General features: G+C 45.2%; 1 protein-coding gene across 1 annotated transcript; it reads right to left on the bottom strand.

The window, feature by feature from the left end:
- Window positions 1-6,441: 6,441 nt before the first annotated feature.
- LOC136505614 (GRF1-interacting factor 2-like) lies at window positions 6,442-13,410 on the bottom strand. Its single transcript, XM_066500780.1, has 4 exons — window positions 13,248-13,410; window positions 11,618-11,694; window positions 7,157-7,241; window positions 6,442-7,084 (listed from the first exon to the last, which is right to left on the bottom strand). The coding sequence occupies exons 1-4, from the start codon at window positions 13,311-13,313 to the stop codon at window positions 6,767-6,769; spliced, it is 546 nt and encodes a 181-aa protein (XP_066356877.1). The 5' UTR covers window positions 13,314-13,410; the 3' UTR covers window positions 6,442-6,766.
- Between the last annotated feature and the right edge of the window lie 1,313 nt (window positions 13,411-14,723).

Here is a 14,723-nt window from a genome sequence, read left to right as displayed (position 1 = left end):
AAGAGTTAAGCAAGCTTATATGACCCAAGCCATCATGATGTACTCAATAGATATGAAATAAGCACGAGTACAATAAATAAAGCTCATTTGCATTGGAGTTAAAACGCGGAAGCAAAGCAAATGAGCATAATCTAAGAGATATGACATATATAAAGATCAAAATAGAGAGCACACATGTCACATATCACATAAATATCACTATCATATTAATATCACGAACACACTTATGTAGTTCAATGGCAAGGCGACCAAGAAGACTACATCCATGAAGCGGAAGTATACAGATGTTGATACAGCGAGAGCAGCCGCAGTTGCAGCCGCCGCAGAGCATGCAGAGAGAGGAGGTGCTAGGAGTGGAGTCCAGATTACAGATCAGCTTTCACCTGCACAGAGGGCAGCTATTGAGCAGATTGAGCGCCGTCATGGTAGTCCAGCTGGGACTATCATGCTTGAGGGATGACGTGTTGTTCTAGAGGAGACTCTGCCTTAGGAGGAGCCATAGCAGCAGACAGAGCAGGCTCAGGTGGGAGAGCCAGCAGAGGAGACTGAGCAGGCACCACAGCTTCACCGCTCTAGTCATACCCGTACCCAGGTGACACCGAGGCCAGAGACGTAGTGGAGGGGTTCTCGTCCGTCACCTAGACCATAGGGTCCGCCTCTAGTGACTCATCTAGATTTGAGGGCCGCCATGGCCATGCAGGTTCAACAGCTCAGGTTCGTTCAGTTTGAGGACTGGTTTCCGCCTAGGTGGGATGAGCGTGCTTCAGAGGGCTTCTACACACCACCGCAGGAGGATTTTTATAATGCATATCTTAACAGTGGGGTAGCTTTTAGATATCATAGAGTTTGCTCCATTGAGGCCATTGTTGCAGCAGCAGGAGAGCAGATCCACCCTCACCTATCTTACTTGCCAGGGTTGACAGATCTACTTGGGTGGATAGGTAGATATGTACCATCATGGGTCTGTGAGTTCTATGCTACACTTTAGATTGACCCGCAGCATAGGTTTATTCACTTTGCTTTCAGAGGCCGAGACTACAGGCTGATGAGCTTTAGAATCAAAGAGATACTCAGGCTTTAGGAGTAGCCCATCCGGCTACATGAGGTGTGCTATGGTTAGACAGAGCCTCTCAGACGCCCTCGCGATGGTCTTGTGCCTCCTACAGATCTGGTCCGCCAGTGCTTCACAGAGCCTTTTGGCGAGGGGTCGAGCAGGACACCCAGAGACCTTACTCCTATAGCTAGACTACTTGATGCTATCATGAGGAGGACCCTGCTCCTGAGGATGGGATATCGCAAGGGCTTGACTCGCATTCAGTTATGGCTACTGAACTCTCTAATGCAGCAGACTATGTTTGATATTTAGGATCTCATTCTATTAGAGATGGAGGATACTCTTGCTGAGGGGTTCAAGGGTCATCGATAGTTGCCCTATGCTCACTAGATTACTTTTCTAATTCACAGGGCAGTCATAGTGAGGCCTCTAGAGATGCTGGCAGAGTATAGTGGTGCTACTACAGAGTTCCCTACATATAACTTGACTCAGATGCTCCGCCACAGTGTAGTGAGGACACCCAGCCAGCCGAGCCATCGCCCAGAGGTGCCAGAGTCTACAGCCCAGTAGGATAAGACTATCAGGGGCATTGCAGCTATAGAGACGGAGGAGCTTGATGCTTAGCAGAAGGGTATGGTCGAGAGTGACCCTAGTGATAGCACATATGATGATTATCAGGATATCCCTCGTATGCCTCCTCGACGACATGATGGTGAGGCCAGTGGCTCCAGTTTAGCTCCACCTGCACCGCAGACTGACCCCGCTTTACTTGCTATACTTGAGCGGATGAGGCAGGATCAGGCTCACCAGGCCTAGGAGACAGCTGCTGCACTAGCACAGGTACATGCCAGACAGGACGAGTTCCAGCGTCAGCAGCAGGCTATCCAGCAGCAGCAGTAGGCCATGTAGCAGTAGCAGCTTCTCATGCAACAGCAGTTACTCGGGTTCATGCAGCATGTTGTTACTGCCATTGGGGCTCCAGCACCATAGCCTTCACCCTAGATCGGATAACCTGCCATCACTTCTATGACTCCAGCTTTATAGCCCAGTGGGCTTCAGAGTCAGGGACAGCCAGTAGCATAGTTTCCTTCACCTATAGAGCAGGTGTCCTAGTGGTTTGCCTCGCCAGTGCTAGCCCCATAGTTCACACCTCTATAGATGGGTTTCACACTGGCTCAGACTTCCTCGCTGCTTGTGCTAGATACCCTAGTCTCTAGGAGCCTTGGTGCTACCTTCAGTGAGTTGACATGGTAGCCTACTCCGCCATATCTACATGTCCCTGGTCCTTCCATAGTTGCTCCTATCACTGGGACTACAGAGACGCTCCCTTCCTCAGTTGCATCATCAGAGCTGCCTGCTATAGTCATACCTACAGAGTCACAGGCCGCACTAGTCCCTGATCTGACCCAGACCGCTTCAGCATCGCTTCCAGCCACAGAGGGTCAGACTGCTCAGAGCTCAAGATTAGATGATGATGGCACATAGATCCAAATCGCTCACCGCGCCTCATTGCCTGACTCGTCCGCTGTAGCCCCACCAATCGACCCTTAGGTTTTGGTGTTTTACGCCAAAGAGGGAGAGGGATCGAGTATGGTAGACTTAGGGGGAGCGTCATATCTAGGGGAAGCTTTATCTATTAGCTTATCTATTACATTTGGAGTTTTATGTGTGATACATTGTTATGCATTAATGTTTACTTTCATAGCCTCCCTCAATGGTTCATCACCTACATCATCAAGATTCTCATGTGCTCCTTGGGAGCCGTTAGATTCATCAAATTCCACATCATATGTTTCTTCAACCAAGCCGGTGGCATGATTAAATACTCTATATGCTTTGGGCTTTGATGAGTAACCAACAAGAAAACCAATATCACAATATCTTTGAAACTTCTCTAGGTATTGCCGCTTTTTCTAGATGTAGCATTTGCAACCAAACACCCTAAAGAAGGAGACATCCGGCTTCTTCCTATTGAGCAACTCATAAGGTGTCTTGCCAAGCATGTTTCTCTAAATAATTTTTCTTGTTCTATTGCTTATAAAAATGTAGCAAATAAAGATTCAACGCTGGGGTTCGAACCCAGGCCTTTGAGCTAAGTCGCGTGCGTCCTAACCAGCTAAACCGCAATGGTGTCGTTGCATGTTTCTCAGAACAATTATACTTGTTTCATTTCAAACGCCAAGATCTACGACGCCAAGGCCTTGTCCACGTCGACGCCAGGTCACCGCCATGTCCGACGCCTCGCCAAGACCTTGGCGCCATTGGCCAAGGCGTCGAGACGTGTTTCCTCGGCGCCAAAAGCCATAGCGCCGAGGTCAGGGTCCATAAACGAAAATCAAACTACCAGGGGTCTATTTGTGAATATTTTTCAAAAAAAAGGGCTGAAAAATAAAAAATTCGTTATCCGCCCACTACGGCGTGGCCGCTCATCCACCCGCACCTTTCACCCACCGTGCGCCCATCTCCTGCCACACCGTGCCCTTCCCCCCCACCACGCCGCACCCCATCGCCGGCCGCGCCGCGCCCAACCCCCACGAGCGGACGACGCTGTTTGACTACGGCCAAGCGAGCAGCTGCTTTGTAACAGTGGGGCCGCATCGACGGGCGTGAGCCTGGGCCGCGAGAAAGTGCTGAGAATCACAGGAGGAGCAACGGGCCATGCCAACGGGGAGAGAGCGTGGAGCGACGTCCCCCTGACCCGGGCTTGCCGACTACCGTAGTTCCCCACCAGATAGGCCATGGATACCGACAACGCCGTGTTTGAAATGTTTCAGACTTTTCAGACTTATGTTTCAAGTGTTTTATCTGGATGTTGCAAAAGTATATCTGAGATGTTGCATATGTTGCAATGACAATATATGCATGTTGCAAGCGTATATTTTCAAGTGTTTTAGGTGTTTCAGACATGTATTTCAAGTGTTTTATCTAGATGTTGCATATGTTGATATGGCTATACATATATGTTTCAAGTGTATGTTTTCAAATGTTTCATATGTTTTAGACTTATGTTGCGATTATTTCATATGGTTGTTGCAAAAATGGATCTTAATGTTGCATATGTTGCTATAGTTATACACGCATGTTTCAAGTGTTTCATATGTTTCAAACGTACGTTGCAAATGTTTCATCTGTATATTTCAAAAGTAGAACAAGTATTGCACATGTTGCAATGAGCATTGGTGGTTGGCGGACAGCAGCCCGTCGTAGCCACCTGGTGCTGCTGCTGGAGCACCTGAGGCCGGCAGACGCTTCCACAGCGCGCATCCGCAGGCAGGGCTACTGACTTGGGACCCATAGGTTTTCCCCGTGCGGGCGCGGGATGGGTGCGGGAGCATGGTTTTAGACACTGGCGCGCGATGTAGGCGGGCGTGGGGCGCGGGATGTGATGCGGGGGCATCCCACGGGAGCTGCATCCATACACGTCCTGTGGCCGGACGTCGGGCGCTAGCCCTTCTATGCACGCTGAGCAGTCCTTCCCTGGCGAGATTACGACGTGCAAGACGGTTTCTGGCGCAGCAAAAGCTGGGGAAATTACTCATGTGACCCCGCCACCTCGTTTGACCCTAATATTTATGAGGTTTGCCGCTTCTTCTCGCTGGTTTGTGGTCTATTCGTCATTCATTTTGGTGGGTTGCGTGTTGTTTTGAAGGTGTGAGCTGGTTGAGGTGTGCTTGAGGATGGGTAATCGGAGATTGACTTTGGCTGTTCCGCCATTCAGAGTGGTGAAATCTTCTGGAGGGACTAGGGAGTGGAGGTTGCAACTAGTGTAGCATCCAAAGATGATAGTTGTCCAAGAGGCATTGCATAATGTGTCTCTGTGTGTGTTTGGACTGAACTATAGTTATAATCTTCACCATGTGATGGAATGCAACTAGTCATCTCACATTTTGCATGCAGCTACTTCAAAACTCAGTTAGTTAATCCAATGCCAGTACCGCAACACATTTCTAGCCACCACTATTTACTTCAGGAGACGACTTACAACAAGTCCGACAATGAAAGCATAGTATCATAATAATATATCAAAGTTATCGCATCATTATGGTCAAGCCCCCGATGGCGGGTAGGGAGTAGCTCTTTTTTTTAATAAGGCAATTTTACTATAATCCAAAACCTATAGCCGATTCATCCATCCAATCCGGGGTCCAGTTCTACCCCGACAAAGGTATCAGACTAATGAATCAAGGCAACAGATCATCTGCGTGGAAGGTCATCCCTACTCCTATCTTTTTATCCGATTGGAAGCTTGTAGCAGTGGAAGAACAACAATTCTTGATACTTTTTCTTTATTCACTCAATCCAACCGCTTCGTCTAACATAAACCCTTGTCTAGGGCAATTGATAGATAGAAGCCACATATATCATCTATACAATCCTTCTCTCTCTTATTGAGTCAATCTAGCATAACACCTGACCTCAAACTCCATTGGCTCCTTACCTCGAGCCGGGATAAGAAGATAGATTGTACATTTGATTGTTTAAACCTGAGTTTAAACTCATTTTAAGCATGTTTCAGTGAAGAAGTAGTGATGAAGGTTTCGTAAAAGGAAACAGGAAAACAAAGCGGGTTACCCGACTTGGGAAACGGAAGAGATCAAAAGCGAGAAGTGACTAGTTGGAAATTCCTGAAAGCAGGGAAAGCAATAGTTGACTTTTATTTAGAAGTAGGGACCCCAAGAATTAGGAATCAATGAAGCTCAAGTTGCATCACTCACACCCCATAAAGTCAAAAGCACCACACCATCCTCAGCTTGTTTTTGTACTAGGCAAAAGGGAAATCTTAATAAGGAAATTCCCTGAGGCAGCAGTTTCATTCGCACCTCCCTTCTGTTGCTATTGATCATTAAAAAAAAGAGCTATTCAATGAGTACATGTCAACATGGCACGATTTTTCAAAGCAATTTCAGTAACTTGGCACATGGCTTTCTCATCCTTCCCATAAACATGTCGAGGTTTCCACCACCAGCTCTGCCCCATTGTATTAGCACGACATTCAGAAGAAATGGTTATTATAAGAACATTCAAAAGATTTGAATCAACGGAGTTCACTATAAGCCTGGTAGTATATTCTAGGGCCCTAAAGGTTGTGCAGGCTTCCTACAGCCTGTTCGGGAGGCCGTATCGTATCGTGGATTATTTACTGCTGGCTGATTTGGTGTGAGAGAAAAACACTGTTCCCGGCTGAAAATTTACGATCGTTTACGAACAAGCGAACAGGCTGCTAGTTGATTTGCTGTTAGATAAGCAGGCCCAAGTTCAGCGAAATAAAATTTTTCATGACCCAAGTAGAATGCATATAATAAAAGGAAAAGCATGGTAGCTAAGTTCTTGGAAGCTATAGGACTTCATATGACATTCAGCTCTAACATAATGAATCCAGCTACGTGAAGAGTTGAAAGTTTTGCCATCACAACTCGTAACTGAATCCAGCTCCTGAAACCATAAACTAGCATATGGCTTCGAGCCTACAAAAGTACAGTATGGAAAGAGCAAGCAAATAAAAGTCACAATAATCTAAGTCTGTTCTACAGACTGACAAGTTCTACAGACTGACAACAAAGGTAAAACGTGACAGCTACTGATCATCCATGCGAAGATCATGACCACTTATCATTGAAGGGCACAGGAACGATCCTCTCTTCATCATCGGTAGTATACATGCATCTTTTGCGACCTAAAATGCTAGCTCGTAAATTATCGGGACTTTTTGGCCTAGTCGCTTCCACCATCATTATCACCACCAGTGCTCCTGTGGCTCTCAGTGCCCGAGGGCTCCGAGGCGACCCCACCAGCATCCTGTTTGTTCACTGCTGGTGGTGGCTGAGCTTGTTGAACTTGAATGGACTGAGGCATGCCGTTGACCATGCCAGGTCTAGCAACCATTTGGCCACTGAAATTTAGCAACTGAGCCTGCTGCTGCTGAAGTTGCTGCTCCTGCATCTGCTGGGGTGTTAGAGGTGTCCTCGGTGGGAAAATAGGCACCTGTGACATGTACTGCCCTACTCCAGGCAATGCACCAGGCGGCGCCATCTGTTTGCAGAAATAACATGAGGGCATAGAGTAGAAAGGATATGTGCACAGCTAGGTCTAGAAATGACAAACCTGAGGGCGGCTTACAGCAGTCTGTGGTTGGGCATCTGCGATTGCAGCGAGATACAAGAGGTTCTTCTGAAGTTGTGATTGATACCTGAAAGTTTCATGGAAGAAAAATATACTATTAACAAGAAAGAGCTTTGCGTCAGGAAAAACTTCTCAATTAATTTACATAGTCAGGCGACAGGGCGACGCCTTGCCTCTGTGGCGACCAGGTTACGCTGCAACACCTAGGTGACAACTTACCATGGCATTTTGTATCTTAGTTATAGCTTATAGCACACTGCGTGTATTGCTATTTTGCTGGCACGATTGCATATGCTGAATGGATGTTTATTAAAGCATGTATGCCAAGGAAAACCTGCTGATCAGGGCTAGCAGATTTTGCATTTATTCTATTGTAATGTCCTCGTGTGACTTCATTTTAGAAGGGTGATTTTATGAGCTGAATATTTTCATGTTAATTGCCAACAAGTAGACATCATTGATTGAAATCTCATAATCCCAAATAGGGTACATTAGCTGCAGATATAATGGTTCTTAACAGCAGCTTTGTGTATGCTCAGCAAATATGTGAGATGTTTTTAGTGCTTCAGGCCAAAGGCTTGGCCTGGCTTTTTTGTACAGACAGATCTGCTGGGCATACCGGCTTGACAGAAACATGGTCTTTTTTTTAGTCAGTTTTTTGTATCCTACATCATTGAGAAATGAGACGACTCTCAGTAAGGCGCCGTTCGGTTGTGGGGAAATAGTGCACTGGAATGATTCCGGCCAGGAATGATAGTTTAATTTATATAACCGTGAATGAGCAGGAACTATTCCTGGGCAGGAATCCGCTAAAATGAACGAGCCCTAAGTCTAAACCACAGCTCTAGTGACCACCAATCAAGAAAAAGGAAATATTGACAAGCACACCACATTGTTAAGTACAACATCAGCCCACGGCCATAGAGAACCTAAGTATAAAAGAGCACCGCTGGTAAGAAGCCAGTTGAACAATATTTTTACGGTTCCAGTGCATTCCTTGTCACTTTGCATAGTGAAATGCCATTAAGATGGCACTAGTACAACAATAACATTGTTGTGTGGTAACCCATCTAGATGTGATATGGACTGCATGCTGAGTGCCAAACTGTATCACATAGTAATACTCCATAACACATGTTCTGTCAATAACTCATACTATGAATGACTACAGAATACACCGAAGACTTTGCATTCTAATATTTAGATGAAGCATTCAATAGATTTCTCTCAGAAAAGTAATACCAAGAAAGGTTAAAGACATTCTTGTCAGGTTTGCATCATATGGAGTTTGTGAAAAAAAATATTAGTCAAATATGCAAAATATAATTCGTTATGGCCATATATAATAGTATTCAACATTAGCCTTCCTTTTGCCAGCATACAAGTTCCTTTCTTTATCTTACGTGTTTATTTGCATTTATGGTAGTTTCTTTCAAAACATATTTACGTGTTTATTTGCATATATGGTAGTTTCTTTCAACCACATTGGTGCACTGGACAAAACTAGACTCGGCTATAGGTAACAACCAATCTTTTAGACAAAGCATACCAAGATTAACACTAAGTAACTGTTTGTTTTATCAATGAAAGAAGCTATGTTATAGGAGATACATGGTGGTGCTAAAATTTATTATATTGAGTTCACATTTCTTATTTATTTGCATAAGTTAGTGTTTTCAAATCGCTCGACTAATCATGTTTAACCAAAGGTAAATCAATAAGTTGGTCCCTGGAGAAGGATTAGGTGCATCGATTCGATTATATTGCCTAGTAAATCAATCAGTTAGCAAATAATTAACTATAGTCACGACTAGTCAGGCCTTTCTAGTTGATAGTTGGTAGAAATGGCAACTTGGGCTGAAGCCCAATAGCATTCAAGGTCCAGCCCATACCATCATCACCTATATATACTACTAACACTCAGGCTGACCTAGCCGACACCTGAACCCCAGCCACTGGCCGCCAGGGCGCCAAGGCCGCAGGTCGCCGGGCGCCGGCCTCCTGCTCACCTCCTGCGCCGCAGCAACTAGGCCTGTGCCCACCACCACGCCCGCCTCGCAGCGCATCCTGATTTGGTTGGTACTGAGAAGGGCAAGAGTCTGACGGCCACCGGCACCGGAGAGAAGGGTAACAGACCAAGGGCCGCCGGCGCCGACGAGGACTGGGGACATCCCATCGACCGTGGCCTGCTTCTCTCCTTCGACAAGCTCCTGCAGATCTGGAACGAGATCGAGAAGGTGAGTTGCTTTGCTTTCCAGGTGATTTGGAATTTTCCTCCGGCTCATTTGTCTCGCTGGGATGATTCAATGTTTCGTTGGTTGCTTGCAGCCTGCTGAACCACGCACTGCCTGTTGATCCAGGACCAACCACGCACTGCCAGATTCATTGGAAATAAGATGTTTAATTTTGTGGACTTGGCACAGAAGGAGGTTTTTGTGCACTACCTGGCCGTTCCATCGCCCTGGCCAGAGGTACGGCAACGTGGTACTGGCCCTTTAAATTGGGGTTCGATTTTCCTTGTTGTCTGATTGCTATTTTCTCTTTTTTTTATTTTTAGTGCTATGCGTGGTTGGCCTACCCCAACTTGCTTGGGACTGAAAGGCTATGTTGTTGTTGTTGTTGTTGTAGTGCTATGCGTGGTTGGTCCAGGATCAATAGGCACTGCGTGGTGTCCAGTGGTTCGGCGCACCCACAATGGTGCTAAATTGCTGCCTGTGGCTCCCTCATTCCTGTGTATGCAGGTTATGGGCAAACTGAAGGACTTCTTTCCTATTTCTGAAGTGTGGTATATCTGGTATGCTGTACAAATCCTACCTCATTCTTTGTCCCCATTCCCTCTGCCTTTTTTTGGTTTACTTTACTTGATCAATGTAGACTCTTTGATGCTTTCTGTGATAGATTGAGGCTGCTTCTATGCCTGGGTTGTAGAGTCATAATATGTACATGTTTGTTTCAGTTTATAGATTATAAAGCTGGATTACATAATTTGGGGTGGGAAACAAACACCCCCTTAGAACAGGTTGAGACCTTGATGTCATATAGTTGTAAAATTCTTTTCTTAATGAAATGACTTGTGTTGTTTGAGGGGAAAAAATGGTTGCAAAATCATTTATATGTTGGGCTCATATGCAGTACAACATATATAGTATTTTTTTTGAAACAACATAATGTATATAGTATTTTGGTTGATACCGTAGCATTAGCACAGGCAGTAAACTAGTCCTATCAATATCTCCCCTTTTCACCCTCGTTCCCTCAACATAGGTAATGGGGGGAAGTTTGGGCAGCTTAGGTGGAGATGTTCAAGGGGAGTGGGAATGGTGAGGGGGAGGAGGGGTCATGGTAGCATCCTTCCCTTGAGGCCATGGGCAACACAGAAATAGAGACATCCATATCGCCATCGCGTGGCTATATCTACAACATTGTTTACACCAAGGTGTACACTATGTTTCTTTTCTATTTGGAATCATAGACAGTAAGTGACCCTGCTTTTCATCGATAAGGGTGGATATAGGAGTTGTCAAATGAGGCTAGCAAGCCAGAATTACCCATCCTAGCTAATCAAGGCAAGGAAAGGTTATGGTGTTTGGCTGGTTTGCTATGTCAACTCCCTTCCTCCTCCCCAGTATCTCGCTCTAGACCTAGTCAACTCTAGGCAGACACTATAGCCAGATGGGACGTCATTGACCAAAAGGGGTTGATAGCAGTGTTTTAAAGGCGGCTAGGCGTCCAGGCGAGTGCTGGGTACGCCTGGACGCCTAGGCGACGCCTTTAAAACACTAGTTGATAGCCATAATTCAATATGCGCCACCTGTCTTAGGCGATTGGGGTGAAGAGAGGGCAACTTTATTCCAAATATGAGGGGTCTGACTCATGCCTCAAGTAGCTTGATCTGGAAAGGAGTCAATTTGATATTCATTCAGCAGATCATCAATTAGGCAGAGGAGCTTTTCACAGATGGAACAATGTGAGAAAGCAAAACTTGTCTGTGCAGCAAAATAGATTTGTTGTATGCCCACATTCGCAAGAAAATTTGAGTCAAACAAGGTTGTCCTGCAAAGCAAGTTTTTGGCTAGGCAAAACAGTAACCAACAAGAGTATCAAGCAAATCCATTCTAAATAAGAAATATAAGGGCCAAATATCAAAGATGTCGCTACAGTTTTGAGCTTCTAGTAGCTCATTCTCTGTTACATATTTACATGACACAACAAAGTTATAACACATGCTATTGCTACCTCATTATTAGATGACAAGTTAGTAACAAGAGATGTTTGGAATTAACTAAAGATCAAGGAAAGCTAACAACAAAATGAAGACATGTTTAAAACATATATTCAATTAATGCAAGGATGAGCCACCAAACAGGAAGCCTCAAAATTTAGCTCATTAAATGGTCATATCAAATAGAAAAACAAAAGAGAAAGGTTTAACCAAATACATACTGAGCACATTCTGCCAATTTTCCTAGGTTCTGATTTTCCAAAATAGCCAAAATAAGCTGCTTATTCTCATCCAGATACTGCAGAAAAAAAAACAGGATCAATCAGGAAAGTTACAAATGTGCAACAGATCATACACAAAACTGATTAAACTGGAATACAAGGGCCAATTGTGCCATATAAAATGAATAAAACGTTGATAGTAAGTCGTAAAATTGCAATATAAAGACAAGGTAGTTCTGTGAGAATACATGAAAACTCTAGATTATCACAAGATATTTATAAATCAATTGAATGAGCATATAAAGAACAATACAAGCATAGTTAGTGTTAGATGTAAAGTATTAAACATCAGTTAGAGTCTGTGTGGAACTATATTCTTGAACTGCAAATGTTTGGTCCAGTGGGCTACATAAACATGAGGCCATTGCTATGTTTGAAACAGATCAGGCCCATATTTCGCTCTATGTTTTTCTAGAAAGAACCAACTTGGCTACAATAATTTGGAATTATGCAAGTACAACAAAGATGAACATTCTTCAGCACCTATTTGTAAGCATTACATTTGGCAGTCTACAATTAACAAAATTAAAATTAGCTACTAGACAACTTAAGTACAAAATACAAAGAAAAAAAACAGACAATGAGCAGGAAATTAATAGATGAGACCAAAAAACAAATTAAAAAAGCTGTCACTTTTCCTTTTAAACTGAACAACAAGATGAAGATTGAAAATAAGAAAGATAACACTAGATTTCCAATGAAAACATATTGAGGCATCCCCAGAACTTAGTACAAAATTTACTACTGCTAGTTACAGGTAGAACTTGGAAGGTATGTCAATCATAAACTCATGTCTTTGTGGTGCTTGTTAAACTTCTGCTAAGCCTGTAAATAAAAGCTGCCACTGATTCTCCATATGAGCCATGACATCTTCCATCACAACACCAAAGAAATTATGCCATCAAGAGAAGGGAATGTACACACAGAGAAGGATTTGCAGGTTACGAAGTTAAGAGAGTGTCAGCGTGAGATCAACACCACAGAGCACATATGGAAAGCATCAGCTTCCTTCTGTTCGAAGCAATGTGATATAAGGCCATGCTACAAGAAAGGACTCAAGTCCCATTACCAAAAAAATGATACATTGAAATGTTGTGCTCCTATTATAACAGAACACGAATGGCCATATTCTTTGTGTGGTAAAATCTTTGGTGCACCGCCACCATAAGAAGACAAATATATTATCAACCAAGCATCAGGATTCATGTCTGACAGTTTTTTTTTTTAAAAAAAGGATTAATGTCTAACAGCAGGATCATAACATCATACCAAATATCCAATAGATCAAAAGAACTCGCTACACCAGCTTCAGGGGACGCTGGTCAAATCCACCAAGAAATCTAGAAAGAAACACCTAGCATCTTTACTACTCCACTAATCCGATCCACCAGTAATCGATCCCAGCGCATACGGATGAAATGCATCAGATTGGAGCCGGCTAGATGATCCAATCTTTGACCGAAACGGCGCCCCAAGAAAACCCCACACGAAGCAGGGATGCGAACCCTATCAGAACTGCGAGGGGGGGGGGGGGGGGGGGGGGGGTGGAAGTGAGGGCGAAAGGAGGCACCTTTTGGATCTGCTCCGTGGTGATTCCGGCGGCCGGGGTCATCGCCGGCGCCTGCGGCTGCTGCATCCCTTCTTCTGCTGGCTTTGGTATCTTGGGGTCGCGGGGCTTTGGGTTTTGGAGGGTTTGGAGAGTTGGGGGTCGGCGCAGGGATGGGGAGTGGAGGCGTCTGCCACTGCCAGTCAAAGCGACTGCGTGACAAGTTGGCTTAAGTGTGGAACATGTGACCCGAAAAAAAAAACATGTTGTACCCGTGTGAAATGGAAATACTCGGTCCCAAAACAAGGGTCCTTCACACTTTCCAAAATCCAGACGATGAGCAGTCAAGTGGGCCTGATATGCGGGCCAGAAATGGTGGACGTGGGGCTGTATGTCTCAAAGAAACGATAAGAGGTGAACTGGACCGATCCGGACATGGTCCGGACATGGACAGCCTAGGCGGTGGCACCTGGAAAGGCAAGGCAGCAAAGGACCATGACTTCTCGAAGGTGCATGCGGTCGATGGCGGCCACATCAGCTCGTTGAACAGACGAAACGACGGCATCAACGTAGACGTCGCCAGACTGGCGTTGATCTGAGGTAAGAATAAGAAACCATGCCTCTTCTCCCCAACCCACCACCGAGTACTTCCTTGTGTTCCTCATCGAAACTTTGAAAATGGTGGCACTGTGTGCAGCACACCCACTTAAAAATACTCGAAATGTCATCCGCTTTCATAATTGTATACATCACACAAAGGTTAAAATAGATTTTATTTTCTTAGAGCATCTCCACCGGACTGAGAAAAACAACAACCCCTTTCACTAAAAGGATTGGGTTGAAAAAATAACTTGAACATATCCCCTTTCTCAATCCTCTTTCCCTATATTTTTTATCAACCTCTCAAAATCCTCCTTCAATCCCTCAAATGAAGGGGATCCAACAGACTTTTTTCTCAATCCACTTTTCTCCCCCCATCTTTCTATGGCATGCGGGCCCCTACTCTGCTGCATCATGCATGCGAGGTCGCTGGCAGGATCCACAGCCGCTACCGGTGGCTGAGCGGACGCCTCGTCATCGAGCGTAGCGGAGCTACATGGCCATCGACACCAAGTACCCGGGCACCGGCCACGGCGTGCCCACGGGGGCTGCGTTCTTTCTGGCCGTGTGCAACTACGCGCTCGTCATGGCCAATGTCGACGAGCTCTTCACCCTATAACTCGAGCTCACCATATGTGATGAGGACGGCAACCTCCACACCATCATCAACAACGACAGTCACCCCCGGCAACTCGCCTGGGAGTTCAACTTCTCTGACTCTAACGTCACAGAAGAGGAGGCAAAGGCGCCAAGGGCCACGAACGGCTGCGCGCGGCTGTACCCGAAGGTGTTCATGCCGCTCGTGACAACCTATGTCAATTGCGATAACGCGGAGGCGCTAAGGCTTCCAGCGTCAGTTAAGTGAGACTTGGTTGGAGCCCCACGTATGAGAAGATGAAC

Source organism: Miscanthus floridulus, chromosome 14, assembly GCF_019320115.1.
Source record: "Miscanthus floridulus cultivar M001 chromosome 14, ASM1932011v1, whole genome shotgun sequence".
Taxonomy (NCBI): domain Eukaryota; kingdom Viridiplantae; phylum Streptophyta; class Magnoliopsida; order Poales; family Poaceae; genus Miscanthus; species Miscanthus floridulus.
This window is presented reverse-complemented; position numbering and strand designations above follow the sequence as displayed.

Coding starts and splice junctions, on each gene's coding strand:
- LOC136505614 (XM_066500780.1), bottom strand. CDS start 13,313: ATGCAGCAGCCGCAGGCGCCGGCGATGACCCCGGCCGCCGGAATCACC. Junction 11,695..13,247: donor CCACGGAGCAGATCCAAAAG/GTGCCTCCTTTC, acceptor TTTTTTCTGCAG/TATCTGGATGAGAATAAGCA. Junction 7,242..11,617: donor AAATTGGCAGAATGTGCTCA/GTATGTATTTGG, acceptor TGAAACTTTCAG/GTATCAATCACAACTTCAGA.